At 41.3% G+C, this 20,485-nt stretch overlaps 1 protein-coding gene across 1 annotated transcript; it reads left to right on the plus strand.

Annotated features, from left to right (window-relative positions):
* The first annotated feature begins 1,000 nt into the window (after positions 1-1,000).
* Positions 1,001-7,043, plus strand: LOC110594413 (beta-defensin 108B). The gene is made up of 2 exons (XM_021706135.1): positions 1,001-1,058; positions 6,880-7,043. Exons 1-2 carry the CDS (start codon positions 1,001-1,003, stop codon positions 7,041-7,043), a joined length of 222 nt encoding a protein of 73 aa, XP_021561810.1.
* The last annotated feature ends 13,442 nt before the right edge of the window (positions 7,044-20,485 follow it).

A 20,485-nucleotide genomic window follows, 5' to 3' on the forward strand; every position in this document is an offset into this window, starting at 1 on the left:
GTCAACAGTCCCCTATAGCCACGGATGGCGATATGCAAACTCAGATGTCCAGAACTCGAGGTGTCTTGGTAGAAAAGATGCAAAAGGGATGACAGATGCAGATGTCACTAAGGAGGTTTACATTGTTTAACAAAAATTTCAGAGAAATAATAAAAAATTCATGGAGTGGGGTCAACCATCTGCATAGTAAAGCAACTTACCCAGTTGATGTTATGCACAGTAATGATTAAGATTCCTCGGATCTAAATCTATAGAGACGCTACCAAGATTTAAGGAAGACAGTTTTCCTGCCTGTACCCACACCTCCAGTGAGACGCAGATCTAGAGACCTAGAACTCAAGTCCAGACCTCCGGCTTCCATACTCAGGGGCGTTTCACTGCCCTGTATTGTTCCACTTGGAGACAAGAATCTGAGATAAACGGCCACGTGATTCATCTCCCTCTCAGCTCCAAGGTGTGCAATCTTGTCCTGGCAAGCAAGAAGCTCACGCATTAGCGGAGGAAGCAAGTATATGCTCAGTAAACCAACGTACAAAGCAGTAAGCTCTACACCATAAGCAAAGCCCTTTGGGGACTCAGGCCAGGGGCGAGTGGGTGATTAATTATTAGCAGACTAGTAAAGTCTGGGGCGTATTCAAGAACAAATTGCCCCGTCATTAACTCAACCAACTGGTTCCTCAACATAGCCTATTATAACAATATCAGTGGTTGTTTTTAAACTTCAACCTTTTGCCAAAGTGTGTGTACCTTGTGTTCCCTATTTAGCAAGGCTTTCTGGTCAAAACCGCACACCCACATCCTTCTCATGAACGGAGTGTCCAGCAAAGCAAGGACTCTCAGTCTTCCCGTTAAGGTGATTCTGCATACACAGAACACCTCTGTCCACGAACGTCCCTAATGAGGTACAGAAGGACACTTATTGTCCAGACAAAGACATTCCACTGACGCTGGTTTTCTCTGCCTCCTGGAAATGAAGCCAAGCTTTCTTCTTTCTCCAGCCATGAGGACTGCTGCCCTCCACTTTACCTTTCTCCTCTGTATGAGTCAAGTTCTACCAGGTAACAAGATACACTTCGGTAAGAGTTGAGTGCCTGAGACCGTAGGGGAATCCAGTACTCAAAATAACCATCATCTTTGACTGAGAATGGGGTTCTCCTAGAAATCTGGAAGAGCCATTGGCTGAGAGGCCTGCAACCACCTGATTCAATACTTCTCCATGGCAATTCTCAGATGGAATTGAAGTCAAGGGTGTTCCAAGTGATTGAAACACTCTTTATCACTCCCCGTGAATTTAGTTAGGCAAGTTTACTAGCTGTTTCTAGATCTCAAAAACAAATAATAAGGCATTATTCCACTAAATCTTGGTCTCCAAAACTGCTCTATTTCTTTCAGCAAAATAGTTAGTTATCCTGAGACACTGGCATTAGAGTTATGCCAAAACTGTAGCGGGCTTAGAAAGAAAGGATTGGTGGGGGACTGTCCCTGAAAAGATTGCTGGAGTCTGAGAAATCTCCAACCTCTTGCCTCTTAATACTGTTGGTCCCTTGGGCTTGACAGTTTTCCCTTCAGGGCCCATCCTAATCCCTGGCTTTCCCTCTTTCTTTTCGACACCTAGTCTCCCAAAGCAGAGCTTAAACACAGGGATCAGAGGTGACCCTGAAGCACAGTGTATTCCTTCTGCATTTGTCATGCAAATACAAGTCACAGGTGTAAGGCACCTTGCACAGATGTGCTTTGGAGGAGTGTGTGTAAGCCTCTTTGCTTTTGCCCAAGACAATGAGCAGACGCCAAAAATAGATCAGGAAATTTCCTGGAACTCCTGAATATGTAGGTCTACAAAAAAAAAAAAAGCAGGATATTGCCTTATATTTGGTGGAATGTCTTCTTATCTTTTCCGGAGAATTCAGGACCTTGAGGGTCGGGGAGGTACAGGAAAATGGTCACAGACATGTGAGAACGTGGACAATCTTTCTTATTTATTTTAATTAATTAATTTTATTTTTTTCAATATAACAAAAAAAATTTTTTTTTATTTTAAAGATGTGGGGTACAATTCAGGGTTGGGTATACAAATGTTCATTATGCAGGTACCCTTGTGGATGAGGTTGGCGGTTTCCCTCAACTGCCAATCCCACCCCCTACCCCCGACAATCTTTCCTAAATGTCAGGAACTGGTGATTGCTGTGCTTACGTCACTTTCCAAAAGACACTTCCCAAAATTTATGACAGAAAAATCTAATGAGCAGCTTGCCTATTCTTAGTGAATCCAGACTTTCCTACCTAAATATGTGATAGCAAATTTTGAAGGACTATTTATGCGGGTGGGCAGCTAGTCCTTCAGATTTGGGGATGAGGGGGAGCTTGTGAGACACTTCCCACTGTGCTTCAAGAAACTAATCTGGAAGAAGCAAAAGGTGGAGAGCAAAGTCGGGAGAGAATATGAGGCGAAAAACCACCTCGGTAGATCAGATAGTTTTTAGCATCCTCTGTATGTGGGCCCTTCCAAAGAAGCAAGTATTCGAAGGTCAAAGGTATATGGTGGCCCTCGGCTCCCAAGAATCCATCCATGGGCCAATCTTTTTGACCGCTGTGTAGTCTAGGAAAGAGTCAACCAACCCCTACAATACAGCATCAGCATACAATGAAGAAAACGCTTTTTAGTGAGAGCCATGAGAGAAAATACGGCCAAAAGAAAGCCAAAAGCTAAACTAGTACAAAGCTTGAAAGCCCAGGCACTAAACTTTAAGGGATCTCCTTGTGGGAGCAGGCTCTGGAAGGAAAATTGTAACATCGGTTTAGTACAAAGAGTGTTTGAGTTTCTACCCAAGGTTTCCACCTGTCACTTTTTCTTGGCGATATGGTGTGTGTGCGCGCGCACACGCGTGTGTGTGTGTTTTGTATATGTCTTTGCATGTGTATGAAGTATATCTTCTATCCCACACACCACATGGTTTTCGGACGAATAAGAGGCTGAATTGCAACTCTATCCCCAGGGCTGCTGGTTAAGCTACTCCATCACATTGTTGAAGAACTGCTATGTAAGAGGCTCACTGAACATTTTACAAATTACTTTGAAAATGCTTTCTTTTTTTGTGAAAGGAAGAGTATGTTTTTCAACAAATGCAAGCTTTTTTAACAAAACAAAGGAACAGTTAACCTTGTTGTGACGAGCAGGAAAGCTATGATAGCTGCAGACACTATGAAATCATCCCGAGACAAGATTCAAATAGACATTAAAGATGATTGAGTCCATTTTTCTGGTTTTACAGAGGAAAAGAAGGAAGGCCCTGCAAAACAAAGCGCCTCTCCCAAGAGTGGGCTGAACGTCAGAGTCAAGGCTTCCACCCCAGGGTTTTCTTGTGCTGCTGTCTTTGTGAGATTCTTCAAAGACTGGCAAAAGGTGACACAATATGCAATTATATTAACTCTGTGGTGCACAAAACTGGTTACCTTAATATAAAAGATATATTACTGATTAGAAGACCCATCTAATCAGTACTTATTTAAGTGGTCACCCTTGCTGAATATATGGGTTTGATTTTTTAATCAATTAAAAATATTTTAAAATGTATGTCTTACATCCATATTCCCCCCACCCCCTGCAGGAAATGAATGCTTCTAATCAGGATTTTAAAACTTCCAAATTCCCCAAGAGTGACTCAATTGACTGACGGACTGTCCCCACCTGCAGGGAGGCCGGACTGCCACAGCCTCTGTGGCTGCTCCCAGAGGTTTCAATTTCCTTTCCTTTTTTTCCCTAAGAAAAAAATAATGTTCAGAATAATCTTCTGATAGCTTTCATTGTTGAACTTAATAAACCGACCTTAAAATTTCAAATTAAAAAGAACTTCCAAATTTAGAAAACCTGAGTCATTTTTTAAAACTTTTTCTTGTCACACAACCAAAACAGAAGAAAGTAACATGATAGAAGAGCAGAGAAAAATGCATTATTAAAAGCCAAAATTAAATGCAATGGGACTAGAGAAGAAAATGCAGGACAAGCCTAAAAATAGCAATCTGCATGAAAGATGCGTCCTCTCTGGCAGGTATTTCCAACTTTTAGGTGGACGTTGCAGCATTAGGTGGGCATTTGCGGCAGAACCACAGATTTTTTTTTTTTTTTTTGTGGAAGGCCCAGGAAGGAGAGGAGGATACAAAAAAGAGGCAAAGGGGAAGTAGAATGGGGCTCAGAATGCCCAAGCCTCAGTTCTGTCTCTATCATCTTCCTTGTTAGATCACTAGGGGATCTTGGACATGTTTCATCCTTTCTCTCAGTCTCCATGATGTCCAATGTAACTTTAACTTTTGTTTCTAAAGCAAATAGCTGGACATGTGTGCCCACAATATGCAATATACAAGGTTTACAAGTAAAGAACAAATGAAAACAAAAAAGTAGACTGGGTGTGGTGGCTCACTCCTGTCATCCCAGCACATCGGGAGGCTGAGGTGAGAGGATTGCCTGAGCCCAGGGGTTCGAGACCAGCCTTGGCAACTTGGCGAGACCTCACCTCTATAATAAATATAAAAATTAGCCCAGTGTGATGGCATGTGCCTGTAGTTCCAGCTGTTTGGAAGGCTGAGGTGGAAGGATCGCCTGAGCCCAGCAGGTCGAGGCTGTGGTAGCCATGAGCATGTCACTGCACTCCAGCCTGGGTGACAGAGTGAGACCCTGACTCAAGAAGAAGAAGAAGAAGAAGAAGAGGAGGAGGAGGAGGAGGAGGAGGAGGAGGAGGAAGAGGAGGAAGAAGAAGAAAAGTGCCCCAATGTGTCTTGAATGCTTACAAACAATAATATGCCATATTTTTACAAAGCTCTTTTGAGATCTGAAAATTTAATGCTCAATAAAATCAGCTGCAGGAAAATGGCACACCTGATTCTAAGACATGTGCGCTGAGAATAACAACATATTTCCTCACAAACATGTTACAGAATGGAAAAGAACTGCATTTTAATTATTTCACAGTCATTTACTGAATACTTATTAGATGTCAAGACTTGAGTCAGATTCTGGAATACACATTCAGACAATAGGACGTGATTCCTGTCTCAAGAAATTTATCAAGAATTGAGGTCAGATGGGAAAACAATGCCTGTAGCAGAATGCAAAAAAATTTCACAACAGAGGAATGTTCCTGAGTAATTTATCACCTGTTACAAGACATGTCAGTGGTTCATCCTCTATAATGTAGAGGGTATAATCTCATATGACGCTTCTAGCTGCAGAAGGCCAATTTTAGCCCAAGGTCAATGGGAGACAGATGATAGATAGATAGACAGATAGAAAGAAAGAAATTGACTTACAGAAAAAAGGAAATGATACAAAGTTCAGGAATCAAAAACTCAGATTTCAGCTGGTTTCTACCAAGTGCTCAATACTTTGATCATTGATTTTTAAAAATCCTTAAAATTATTTTCCAATTTACATTTTAGTAGAAATATGATGTTGCATGTTAGGTCTTCATAGCCATTAACTAATTGTTTTATGACTGTTGAAGAGTTAAACTCAATGCATTTGGATTTCAGTTCAAGTCATTTCAGTAGGCACTTACTGAATCTATAAAATATGCGCTGTGCTGATTTGAAGCTCTTCAAGAATTGGACTTTGTGTTCAGAATAGAAAAAACTAGTAGTGCTGGTTTTGATCCTTTAGTGTCAGCAAAGAGATTAAGCACTTGTCATGCAAAAGATGCACTTCGTTACATATGGATGCTGCCCAGAATTAAACCACTTTGGAAGCTGAGTACCTCAATGTGTGTGTCCTAACCCCACAGCAGTGATATCTTAGGATATCAATCAAATCCTGTTCAATGTTTTCAACAAGTATAGTTGTTCAACCCCTCATCCAGAACTTGAATGTTTCACTCTTAACGTATGCAGTGGTTTCTAGGCAGGATTACAGCCTCCAAAGACCAGTGCCAGTGAAATAGAGAGTGCGTGAATCAAGCCATGAGATGGAACAAGTACTGACACAGACATATTTGTGTACTAAATATGTAGGAATGCTGTTCCCTTCCCCAGGAAAATATCTTCCCTAACAATTTCCTTAAAGCATATTATCTTTTAGATTTATGTTTCAATTCAACTTTTGAAAGACATATATGTTATAATCAATCATATAGAACATAATAAGTGTGTGTGTGTGTGTGTGTGTGTGTGTGTGTGTGTGTGTGTGTGTGTGTGTGTATAGCAAGAAAGAGAGAGAGAGAGATTTTTCTTCCCTTCTACTCCAGGAAAATTAGTAGTTCAAGACATGACTTCTTTCTTAAACTAGTGTCTGCCATGGAGTGTTTGGCAATAAGAGGAATAAGAAAGACAAACTGGAACGTGTGAACTAAAAACAAGGGAGGGTCACACAGCTCCAGTCTTTTATCATGTTGATGCACCCAATATTATCAGATTTTTCAGGAACACCAAAAAATCCAAATTTTTGTGTGACAACCAAATTTTAGTGTTTGTTTAAGAAACCACTCAGTGGCTCAGCCTGTCATCCCAGCACTTTGGGAGGCTGAGGCGAGTGGATTGCCTGAGCCCGCGGGTTCGAGACCAGCCTGGGAAACTTGGCAAGACCTTGTCTCTACAATAAATAAAAAAATTAGGCAGGCATAGTGGCGTGTGCCTGTAATTCCGGATACTTGGAAGGCTGAGGCAGAAGGATCACTGGAGCCTAGCAAGTCGACACTGGGGTGGCTGTGAACTTGCCACGGCACTCCAACCCGGGCAACAAAGTGTGACTCCCACTCAAAAAAAGTCAAATAACAACAACACAACAACAAAAAATCCACACGAAATTTTTTCCAGACACTTCCTCCAACCCATTGTGATTCAATACAGATTCAGGGAGACTAATAAGTGGCTACAGTTACCCTCTTCTATGTGCAGCCAGGGGGAAGTTCAAGGAGATCTGTGAGCGTCCGAATGGCTCCTGCCAGAACTTTTGCCTCGAAACAGAAATCCACGTTGGGAGATGTTTAAATAGCCAACCATGCTGCCTGCCTCTTGGGAACCAACCAAGAATTGAGAATACTACTCCCAAGAAGAACTGAAGCCTTTGGATGCTGGGATGTTTACTTTTTTTCTCTCTCTCTCTCTCTCTTTCATATCATTGTATTGAGTCCTCAAGAATAAATCAAACTAGCAAACACAAAACCTATTTTTAAAGTTCATATTATCACTTGACTGCTGTTTGGTTCCCAGTCCAATCCATCTTTCTATGTTGTATGGGTGAGCTCCTAGTTGAAAATGACCTAAGGTGGGGTAGGAGCACTTTCACCATCATACCTATTGTTTTTGTCTGACACTGCAGCCCTCACCCTGCATTTGGGGCGACAACTCCCCTCTACCACACTAGGAAAATACACTACTTTATATGTAGCCCTACAAGGCTCCCTCCCTGCAAAATGGCCGCACACAGGAAAACTTGCACAATCAGATTTCATATCAATCAGTCTTCACCAAAAACCTGAATCATGAACAGGGTTACACACAGATAAAGGCAATGTATTCTGCACCCTCTTCAAAGGCAGTGCCCTGGGTCTGTACGTGCATTCCTAGCCGAGATCCAGGACTTTCTCTAGTTCTCAACTTTCACTAGGTATGATCATTCAGCATTTTCTTCCTTCTTATAAACCACTGCATTGGCTTCCTATGGCTGTTGTAGCAAATTGCCACAAACTTGGTGGCTTAAAATAAATGTATCATGCAACAGTTTTGTACGCTAGAAGTTTGACATGGCTCTCAGTCCAAAATCAAGGTGTAAGCAGGGCTGAGCTTTGTTCTGTAGGCTCTGTGGTTCCCTTCTGTGTTCCATCTGTAGCCCAGCGATGGCAGGTTACTGCAGTGCATCATGACCCCCTCCTTCCATCTTCAGTGTCATTGGTGGCTTGTTGAATCCTTCCCACAATCCCTCACCCTGAACTTGCCGTCTGCCTCTTGCTTTGTGGAGGACTTTCATGATTAGATCGGGTCCACTTGGATCATCCAAAGTCATCTCCCTATTTTAAAGTCAGTTGATTAACAGTCTTTATTCCACCATTCCTGCAACCTCAATTCCCCTTTTACCATATAAGGTGACATAGTCACAGGATCCAGGGATTAGAATTGGTGGAAGGGGGAAGGGACATTATTTAGCCTACCACAGTCACTGTGTGTTTTTCCCACACATCACCATTTTGTTTCATTTAGATACAGTTTTAGTTGCTTTGTGTAAAGAGAGTCTCATTGAGAGAGTTCTCTATTGGGTGTAAAGCTATGGTCACTTGAAAATTATAGAATCAAGACATTGAAAAGCGTATTAGCCGGATTTTGTCCCTCACTCTCCCTGATTTGGCCAACAGGGAATGTCAAGTTGTGCCACGTGCACTACTCAAAATCTTAAAATCTCAGAGACTTACATAGGTTCCAACCAATTCTACTCCACGTAAGGTGTCAAGTTTTCCTCAATTATATTCTTGAAATTATGTCACCAACTAACTCTTCAATATATCTTTGCACTGTATATTATGTATTCCTTGGAGTAAGCACCCGCCTGGAAGAGAAGCAGTTTGGACAAGTACATTAAAGCCATCACAGTGAATTTTATCCTCACATTGTTGGAGTGATCTCTAAGATGGCTGACTGGAGGCAACCGGCACTTGGTTCTTCCAAAAAAGAAGGACCAAAAAACCACATGTGTAGAAAGCCATACGTTGAATAGAGTATAGGGTTCATAGAAAGCCACATGTTGAATAGAGTCTCTCTCTTAGGAGAGAACACTAGAATTCCAGAGGGAAATGATAGAGAACTTGTGAGGCATTTAAGGTGAGGGAAGCAAAGTGGCCAGCCCCGCCAGGATCAGCTTGAAACGAGGAGAAACTCTCCAGTGTGGGGGACAGGTAAACACAAGGTCCCAGCGGTGCACATTCCCATGGTGAACTCCAGCAAGCCCAGCCATGGGAGAGTCCCTGTGCCCTTGCAGGCCCTGATGCTAGTCTTTGAAGCTGCCTGGAACCCAAGCCAGGATGTTGTTCCAGAGGAACTGGTACTCGGTTCCACACACCCACTGAGACACAGCAGTGGACGCACAGTGCCTTTTTGAGACCCCAGCCCCTACCAGACTATATCCTGGTCTGGGGCCCATCAGTCCTTCCACTTGCACATCACTGGACCCTCAGTGACATGCCCTCATGTCCCCCCAGAGGGCCGCAGAGTCAAAACACCTGCTAGACCCAGCAGTGCAGCCTCGCCTCACACTCCATCCCACACAGCGTCCCAAAATCTGGGGAACGGCAGAGCAGCACACCGGGGGTTCTGCCCCCAGGAGGAAGGGGGTTGAAGCGTGCACCCTCCCAGAAGCTGAGAACTGCCTCTCTGGGGCCACCGACAGCAATCTCACCCCACCCCAGCACTAGGGCCGCCACGCGCCTGCAGCCACCTTTAGGTGGCCTGGGAACTAGGCCCCTGGGCCACTGTCTCCCAGTCTGAGAACAAGCATGTCTCACGGCCTGCCACCAGTGTCACTGCCCAAGTTCACCAGCAGGGGGCAGGGGATTCACCCATCTTGCCTGCTACAGCTGCACTCACACACACCGTTGGGACAGCTGGCCATAAGCCCACTTGTCTGCTGCCACCACCAGCACCCAAGCACTTTGGGCTGGAGAGTCAGCCTGTTCTATCTGTCACCACCAGTGCCTGTGAGCACCATCAAGGGGCCTGACCACAGTCCCACTCCATCCCCAACGGGTGCCCACGCACGCCATCCCGGGGCCTGAGGAAAGGCCAGCCCCACCCACGGCCACCACAGCTGATGCCTGGGAATGCCTTCGGGAAGCCTGGAAATCAACCCACCCATCTGTGCACACAATCAGGGGTCCTGGGGACAGGCCCACCCACCAGGTGCTGCTCTAGACAATGGCTGCACGTGTCATCTGGGGCTGGGGCTCCACCTACCCCACCCTCTACCACTGGCCCCTGCACGCACCTTCTGGTGGTCTGAAGACGGCCTGCCTCGCCTTCTGATGTCTTACTTGTCATCCACGTTCTAGGGCTTAGCCAGACACACCCACCACTGCTGGCATGGGCACCTGCTTCCCAGGAGCCTAAGGATAGGCCTGCCCAGCCTGCCACCACCACGGCCACCAGCACTCACCCACATGCACCAGGTGAGCACCTGAGATTTGCTCTGCTCGGCACACTACCACCAACATTGGTGCCGGGATGTGCCGCCTGGGAGTGCGAGGGCTGGCCCCCCACCACTACTGCTATTGCTGGTACCACACACACCTACCAGGGCATGAAGACCCACACACCTGTCTGGTACACTGCTGGCCAGCACCTGAGAAAGCCACTCAGAAGCCCAGGGATTGGCCTTCCCAAATCCTCTACCACCGGTGCCCACGTGCATCACCCAGAGAGGCAAAGACCAGCATGACTGGCCCACGACAACTACCGCCAGTGCCTGAGGGCTGACCCACTCAGAATTCTCTTCCCTAGCAAAATCTCACCACAGCCTCCACTAACAGTCAAAGACTAAGCCACTGAGGAACCCACAGACTCCACTGATGCCAATTATGGTTGAATAAATCATACAGAGACTACACTACTGCACCAACACAGAATTAACGCCAAAGTGTCTTACCCAACCAGCATAAAAATACAGCTACAGAAAAAAGTCTTTCACCACAAAAGCCAATCCATAAAGCTAGAAGAATTGGCTGTTACACCAGGTGCACAGATATCAATGTAAGGACACAAGAAATATTAAAAAGCAAGAAACATGACACCTCCAAAGGAGCACAATAGTTCTCCACCAACGGATTCCAACAAAGAAAGAAATCTATAAAATGAGTGACAAATAATTCAAAATAATGATATTAAAGAAGCTCAACGAGATACAAGAGAATGCAGGATAAACACCACAAATAAATCAGATAAACAATTCATGGTCTGAGAAATTCAACAGAGATAGACATCATCAATAAGAGATAAACGGAAATGCTAAAACTTAAGAATTTAATACATGAAACAAAAAATGCAAGTGAGATCCTCAACAATAGCCTAGTGAAACAGAAGAAAGAATTTCTAAACATGAAGGTAAGTCTTTTAAGATTACCCAATCAGGCTGGGCACGGTGGCTCATGCCTGTGGTCCCAGCACTTTGGGTGGCCAAAATGGGAAGATGGCTTGAGATCAGGAGTTTAAGACCAACATAGTGAGCAACATAGTGAGACCCTGTCTCCACAAAAAATGAAAACAACCCAATCAGACCAAAAAAGATAGAATAAAAAGAACTTAAAATTTTTATATTGCATATGAAACATTATAAAGCCACCAATTATTGGAATTATGGATATTCCAGAAGAAGAGAGAGACAAAGGCATAGAAAGCTTATTTAATAAAATAATCGCAGAAAACTTCCCAAGTCTTATAAGAGATATAGACATCTAGACAGGAAGCTCAAATATTCCCACATAGATTCAATCCAAAAAAAGGTCTTCTCCAAGACACATTATAGCCAAGTTGTCTAAAGTCAAAAGACAAGGAAAGAATTCTAAAAACAGCAATAAAAAATAACTTCAATTCACATATTAAGGAATTCCCATCAGTTTAACAGTGGATTTCTCAGCAGGAACCTTAGAAACCAGAAAAGTAGCAGTGATATGTTTAAAGTGCTAAAAGAAAAAAAAAAACCTGCCAGTCAAGAATTCAATACCCAACAAAGTCAATCTTCAAAAATGGAGAAATAAAGTCTTTTCCAGACAAACAAAAAACAAAGGAATGTATAACCATTAGACCAACCATAGAAGAAATGTTTAAATAAGGTATACATCTAGAGGCAAAGGGCAATATCAACCATCATAAAAACAAACAAAAGTACAAAACTCATTAGAGAACCCAGAAATAAGCTCCCATTTTACAGCCAGCAGATTTTATCAAGGTGTCAAGAACATACATTGGAGAAAGAGCACCCTCTTCAATAAATGGTGCTGGGAAAACTGGAAATTCAAATACAGAAGGAAATTGGGCCCCATCTCTCATCATGTACAAAAATAAACTACAAATGGATTAAAGATTTGAATGTTAAGACCCACAACTATGAAACTACTAGAAAAAACATACAATGTACTTCAGGATATTAGTCTGGGCAACGATTTTATGGGTAAGACCTCAAAAGCACGGCAACAAAAGCAAAAGAGACAAGTGGAATTACATCAAACTAGAAATCTTCTGGGCAACAAAGGGAACAATTAACAGAATGAAGAAACAGCCTGCAGAATGGAAGGGAATATTTACAAACTATTCATCTGACAAGCAATTAATATCCGGAATATTCAAGGTATCGCATACGTTAACAGCAAAATAATAATAATCTAATTAAAACTGGCAAATGATGTGAGTAGATGTTTCTCAAAAGAAGTCAAGACAAATGGCCAACAAGTAAATTAAAACATGCTCAAGATCACTAATCATCAGGGAAATGCAAATCAAAACCATAATGAGATATCATCTCACTCCAGTTAGAAATGCTATTATCAAAAAAGACAAAAATATCTGATGCTGGCAAAGACGCAGAGAAAGGAAAATGTTCATACACTGTTGATGGAAATGTGACTTACGACAGCCCCAGTGGAAAACAGTATGAAAGTTTCTCAAAAAACAAAAAATAGGACTATCATATGATTCAGCAATTCCACTTCTGGGTATATATTCAAAAGAAAGGAAATCAGCATATTGAAGAGATATCTGCGCTCCCATGTTTATCAAAGTGTCCAAAATGGATGAATGGTGAAAGAAAATGTGGTATATACACATAATAAAATACTATTCAGCCATTAAAAAGTGAAATTCCGCCATTTGCAGCCACATGGATGAGCTCTTAAGACTTTTTGTTTAGTGAAATAAGCCAGGCACAGAAGGACAAATATTGCATATTCTCACTCATGTGTGAAAGCTAAGAAAGTTGCTTTCTTGGAAGGAGAAAAGTCTGCCCTGGTCATGTTGTTACCAGAGGCTGGGAAGGGTAGAAAGAAGAAGGAAATATGGAAATGTTGCCTAACAGATACAAAATTACAGCTAGATAGAAGTAAGTGCTTGTGTTCATGGTAGTGTAGGGTGATTATAGTTTGTGACAATTTATTGTATATTTTAAAATAGGTAGAAGAGATGATTTTAAATGCTTCCAACTCAGAGACATAATAAGTGTTGAACTGATGGATATGCTAATTACCCTGATTTAATCATTGCACCTTATATACATATATATTCTCATATATCACTCTGTACTTCATAAATATGTACCATTATTATGTGTCAATTTAAAATAACAATAACTAAAAGATAAGTCGATAGAAATTACACACACAAACCTGCAAAGATAACAAAACTGAGTATCAAAAACCTGTGAGACAATTTCAAATGATCTAATGCATGTATATTTAGAATCTCAAAAAACGATGAAAGAGAGAAGAGGCAGGGGAAATATTTAAACAGATAATTACCAGAAAACTTTCCAGAATAATGAAAGCATTAAATAATAAACTGAAAAATAGGATTTTTAAAAGCTCCAAGTAGAATAAGTCACTCTACTCTTTTAAACTGCTGACAGCCAAATAGAATGGGAAAAAGTCTTCAGAGCAGCCAGAGAAGACACACTATGTCTAAGAGGTAAAGATGGTAATTATAGCAAATACTCGTGAGCAATGATGCAAGCAAAAAGACAAAAAAGTGCCAACAGACGCCATTGCTTTGCTAAACTCTGATCTGGCCACATGGCTCTTTGAGCTATGGCTGCCATATTTTCCTAGCTTTGGTCCCCTCCCCTACATTGGGGAAGTAAATCTCTCTCTCTCTAATTTACTTTTTAAATAAATGATATTTTCCTATCTAAAAATAAAAAATAAAGTGCCAAAAGAAAAAAAACTTATTAATTCAGAATTTTCTGAAAATTCAAAGATTGTAATATTTTCAAAAACGAAAGATGAAATGTTTTTTCAGACAAACAAAACCTGAAAGAAGCCAGGCTCGGTGGCTCAGCCTGTAATCCCGCGTCCTTGGGAGGCTGAGGTGAGTGGATTGCCTGAGCCCGCGGGTTCGAGACCCTCCTGGGCAGCGAGACCTCATCTCTACAATAAATAAAAAAATCAGCCGGGTGTGGTAGCGTGTGCCTGTAATTCCGGCTACTTGGAAAGCTGAGGCGGAAGGATCGCCGGAGCCCAGCGGGTCGAGGCTGCGGTGACCGGGAGTGGCCACTGCACTCCAGTCTGGGTGACAGAGTGAGACTCCAACTCACCAAAAAAAAAAAAAAAAACCTGAAAGAATTCATTACTCTCAGCTTGCAGTAAAAAAATGTTATAAGAATTTCTTTAGGTAGAAAGTATAATATTGGATGAAAACGTGGATCTATATAAAAAATGAGAAACCTCTGGGAATGACTAAACTAATATAAAAGACCTTTTAGTTTTTTAATTATCTTAAAAGCAATTGACTAAATAAAAAATAGTAGCAACAAACATATGCAGAAGTAAAATGTATGGCAACAAAGATATGAGGGAGGAATTAGGACCATGTTGTAAGATCTGTACACTATATATGAAGTGGTATGTATTAATTATCTATTGCTTCCTAACATATTATCCCAAGACTTAATGACTTAAGGCAATATGCTTTAAAAAAGGAAACAGTAAAAATAAAACACATGGGAGAAAACCCAAAATACCTAATAAGATGATTTTAATCCGGCCATGTCAATAATATCTTTGCATATGAATGGTCCAACACACCCATTAATAGACAGATGGCCTGAGTGGGTAAACAGCAAAACCCAACTCTCTGTGGTCTACAAGTAATCCACTTTAAGTATATGGACATCAGTAGGTTAAAAGTAAAAGGATGAAGAGACATCCTATGCAAGTGCTAATCAAAAGAAAGTTGTGGCTGTCACTTTAATATCAGCTAAAAATAAACCTAAAAGCATGGATTATTGCCAGGGACATAGAAGAACATTACATAATGATAACAATGTCGATTTACCAAGAAGATATAAGAATCCCAAATGTGTGCGTATTTAACAAGAAACCTTTAAAATGTGTAACAAGCCGGGCTCGGTGGCTCAGCCTGTCATCCCGCGCCTTTGGGAGGCTGAGGTGAGTGGATTGCCTGAGCCCGCGGGTTCGAGACCCACCTGGGCAACGAAACCTCATCTCTACAATAAATCAAAAAAAAAAAATCAGCCGGGCATGGTAGCGCGTGCCTGTAATTCCGGCTACTCGGAAGGCTGAGGCGGAAGGATCGCCGGAGCCCAGCAGGTGAGGCTGCGGTCGCCGGGAGTGGCCACTGCACTCTAGTCTGGGTGATGGAGTGAGACTCCAACTCAAAAAAAAAGAAAGAAAAAGAAAATGCATAACAAAAGAAAGAGAGAGAGAGAGAATAGCTAAATACACATTTAACAGTGGAGAACTCAGCATTTCTCTTTCAGTCATGAATAGAATAAGAGGACATAAATTCAGCGGGAGGACAGAAGACCTGTACCATACTAACAGCAAACTTAATCGAATGAATACTTACATAAACATTCTTTTCTAGTGTGCATTTACTAATATAGACCATATTCTGGATCACACAAGTCTTGAAAAACATAAACATTATCTAAATTATACAAAGTATGTTCTATGATGTTGCAGAATTAAACTAGAATTAATACTCAATATCTGAAAAATTCTCAAACACCTGGAAATAAAATTTCCAAATAAAAATTACCAAACATTTTGAATTGAATAAAAATAAGAGCACAGCATATCAAAATGTGTGGGATCAAGCCAAAGGAGCATTTTGAAGTGAATTTATAGTATCCAAATGCTTATATTGAAGAAGAGGAAACTAAGTTAAAAACAAAAAGAAATAGGAAATTAATAGAGATATAAAGGAAAATTAAGCAAAAAAGGGTAGATAATAAAAATAAAATCAAAAGTTGGTTCTTTGACAAGATGAATAAAATGTATAAGCCTCTTACCATGCTGAAATGGGAGGGGCAGAGATAGAAAAAGCGGGAGGGAATCCAGAGACAGAGAATACAAATTGCTAATATCAACAATGAAAGAAAGGACATCACGTTCTACAGATATTAGGTGGATAACAAGGCGTTCCAAGGATAACATTATATCCATAAATTCAACATAGGGACACATCATTTGGAAAATTATTCGGAAAATTATTTGGAAAAGTTAAACTTTAGCTCACTCAATAAACAGATGAGAAAGAAGAAAGGCAAAATTGTAGGAATGGAAAGGTAAGTGAGCTTTTCTATTATCGATTGTGGTTGGTTATTCAACTATAAGCATTCTTCAAATTCAAAGAAAAGTACATTCAATTTTTTGAACATGTTTTTTATTTTAAAATTGTGGGGTACAGTTAAGGGCTAGGTATACAAATATTCATTGTGCAGGTACCCTTGTTGATGAGGTGTGCCCCCCTTTCCCCAGACAGATATGGACTACCGTTAATCCCACCTCCCCTCCCCTCCCTGCCCACCCCCCAGTTTCCCACCACTGTCAATCCTTTTCTTACAGTATTATGATAGTTGTTCAAGGTCCACTTATGAGTGAGAACATGTGATACTCACACCTTTGTTTCTGTGAGCGATCACTCAGTATTATAAACTCCAATTCCATCCAGGTTGCTGTGAAATTCATGATTTTATTCTTTTTTATGACTGCGTAATATTCCATTGTGTATATGTACCACATTTTTTAAATCCAGTCCTCTTTTGATGGACAGCATGGTTGGTTCCATGATCTTGCTATGCGAGGAGAACCTATTCAGTAAGTGGTGCTGGGAAAACTGGCTGACCACATGCAGAAGATTGAAACAGGACCCCTACCTATCCCCATACACAAAAATTAACTCTAAATGGATCAGAGACCTAAATGTAAAACCTCAAACCATAAGAACTTTAGAAAATACAAGACACACCCTTATGGAAGTAGGAACTGGAATCCAATTCCCGAGCAAAACCCGAAACGCACGGGCCATAAGAAATAAGATAGACAAGTGGGACCTCATTAAATTCCATTTTAATTCGAAAATTGTTTGTAAGGTGTATCTCAACAAATCTGACAAAATTTTTTTTAAAAGCACATCAACATTCTTTTTGTGATCTTTTTTTTTTTTTTTGAGACAGGGTTTCAATCTGTCACCCAGGCTCGAGTGCCGTGGCTGGATCATGGTTCACCGCAGCCTCTAACTCCTGGGCTTAAGCGATCTTTCTGCCTCAGCCTCTTGAGTAGCTGAGACTACAGGCGTCGGCCACCACACCTAGTTCATCTTTTTTATCTTTTGTAGAGGGTCTCACTTTGTTGCCCAGGCTGATCAAACTCCTGGTCAATCCCCTGCCTTGGCCTCCCGAAGTGCTGGGATTACAGGCTTGAGTCACTGTACCGGACCCCTTTGTCTGATTTCTGTTAGCTCACACCTTCTTTTCAACGAGACTGAATGTTGTGATATAACTCCTTTGCGCTTTACATCGACTCTGAGCATTCTCACCACAAAAATAATAACTATATGAGGCAATGAACATGTTAATTAGCCAGATTTAGTCATCCCACAACGCACCTATACTTCGAAATATCATGTTGTATGCAGTAAATACAGACAATCTTCTCTCTCAGTATAAAGAATAACATTATTTTAAGAATTCATTTACAAGTACTTATCATCTTCCTCCACCCAGAACCTGGCCTTCCGGAGTAAACTATAACTTCCACCCTCATAACTTCCCTGTTCCCTTTGAGGACTGGCACAACTTCAAGGCATACAACAATCTGGAGGAGGTCCAGTCATGCAGAAAAACCTGCATAATTCTCTCTTATTGTCCAAAGTATAAGATAATGTGCGCACAGAGAATTCAGTTTGTCTTTGCTCCTGATGTATTCATATAACCCAAACATTCCCCTAGGTTCAGTCAAAGTCAGCTGCAATCTGACAGTCCTAGTACACATGACTAAGGGGGAAAGAAGCTTGAATAAAGATTTAGATGCTAGAAACCAGCCTTTTCAAATGGAGATTGCTTTGTCCCCAGCACAAAATTGGATGAATTTAGGGAGAAATAGGGAAGGGCAAGAAACTCTTGAAGACTAGGCATCAAACCAAAAAAGACTGAAATCCAAAAGAGACTGTTTTAATAAGAAAATCCTGATATATAGGAGACATGGTTTCTTTCTCTTTTTTTTTTGTGATTCAGATACTAGTGACACGGTTTTTACCATGTGAATAGTAATGTGTGCATACTTGCCTTGCTGAAATTAATCATGTGTGTATAATTGTTTTGCTATCAGTACTTGACATAATGATGAAACATAAAGAATGAGTCTTAAAATAAGGATTTCCTCATAACTACTATTATTTAAAATGGTTCTGGAAATCCTAGTTCCTGCAATTAATCAAAAAAGGGGACCAGGCGCAGTGGCTCAAGCCTGTAATCCCAGCACTTTGGGAGGCCGAGGTGAGGGGATTGCCTGAGCCCGCAGGTTCGAGGACAACCTGGGCAACTTGGCGAGACCTCATCTCTACAATAAATCAAAAATTAGCCAGGCGTGGTAGCGCGCGCCTGTAGCTCCAGCTACTTGGAAGGCTGAGGCAGAAGGATCGCCGGAGCCCAGCAGGTTGAAGCTGCAGTGGCCATGAGCATGCCACTGCACTCTAGCCTAGGCGATGGGGAGAGACTCCGATTCAAAAAAGAAGAGGGGGATAAGAAATATTTCTTAAATAAATTAGAAAGTAAAAGTTAAAGCAGAATCATTAGTATTTGCTAATGATTGTTTTTAATGAGGAAAAACATACCACCTCAAAATCTATATAATCCATAATGTTGCAGCTTCTGACAAAGCTCCCAGTAATCCCTGTCTCCTGGTCTGTATGACCTAGGGTAATCTTGCCTTGAGGATATTTGATGTGTGCGTGGATTGATTCTCACACATCAAATATGGCAAAAAGGAATGATGTCGCCGGCCTGTGATTCCTTTTAAGAGACCAGGCCGCTCTCTCTTGCTGGTGTTCTCTTGTCCTCTCACTTATTTTCTCTGGCAAAGCCAGCTGCCGTGTTGTAAAACATTCTGCCAAGAGGCCCACAAGACAAGTCGCTGAGAGACGCTCAGTCCAACAGCCCCTGGAGAGCTGAATCCTGCCGTCAGCCATGTGAGTGACTGTCAAAGTGGGTCAAAGTTCAGCCTTGGGATGATGACAGCCTGTGACTGGACCCAGGACTCCTGACCCACAGAAGCTGTGAGATAACGTAGGAATTAATTTCTATACGATAATTACAGAAATGGTAAGATAACACTCGCGCTTTTAAGCCACTATGTTTGGGAGTAATTTGTTATGCATCACTTAGTAACCTGTAAACTGAGCGAATCGGGAAACATAATTAAAGTTAACGTTTAAAATCAAACAACCAGCCAGTCAGAAAATGTGTGCAAACTTGACCTAATTAAAAAAGGCATAGAGAAAGAGGGATGATAGGGGAGAGGAGAAATGTTTTCCAGGAAAGTGTTAAGTGTAACAATGAGACTGGATAACACATAGGAAAATACAGAAATTCTTCATTGTCACAATCTAATGTAGATTTGAAAATATGATGGAAAGTAATTGTTTAGGTAACTGAAACTTATATTCTATGTTCACAAATTAAAAAAATATTAATGAGTTACCAGGTGATTTTTTAAAAATTTCTGGCTGGGCACAGTGGCTTATACTTGTAATCCTAGCACTTTGGGAAACTGAGGTAGAAAGATGGCTTGAGTAGAGGATTTCAAGACCTGCCAAGGCAACGTAGTGAGACCACATCTCTATAAAAAATTTTAAAAATTAGCCAAGCATGGTGGTGCACACCTGTAGTTCCAGCTATTTGAGATGCTGAAGCAGGAGGATTGCTTGAACCCAGGAGTTCTAGGCTGAGGTGAGCCGTGATCACGTCATTGCACTCCAACTTGGTGGTAAAGACCCCAACTCAAACAAAATCCTAATAAAGACCAGGTGTGGTAGCTCATGCCTGTAATCCCAGCACTTTGGGAGGCCAAGGCAGAAGAATCTCTGATACCAGGAGTTCAAGACCAGCCTGGGTAACATAGCAAGAACCCACCTCTACAAAATATATAAATTAATTAATTTTTAAACTCCAATAAATTTTGCCAAGTATCCCTAAAATCCCTTTAGATACCTAGTTAAATGCATATATCTATCAAGGATTTTAGTTTAATATCAAGCAATTAAAATTACATTTTTCTAATTATTGAACATATAACATATTGGTAGATACATTCGTAGATATGGAGATCCCTCTCTGTTGGCCCGGCTGGTCTCAAACTTCTGTTCTCAAGTGATCCTCCCACCTCAGCTTCCCAAAGTACTGGGCTTATTGGCATAAACCACTACGCCTAGCCAAAATATGCTTTTAACTTAACAGTATTGCTATACAGATAAAATGCTGAATTCTTTTTTCCAGATTTATTGAGGTATAATT

The sequence above is a fragment of the Carlito syrichta genome, unplaced genomic scaffold, assembly GCF_000164805.1.
Source record: "Carlito syrichta isolate Samal-C Ts95f unplaced genomic scaffold, Tarsius_syrichta-2.0.1 Scaffold315185, whole genome shotgun sequence".
NCBI classification, from domain to species: domain Eukaryota; kingdom Metazoa; phylum Chordata; class Mammalia; order Primates; family Tarsiidae; genus Carlito; species Carlito syrichta.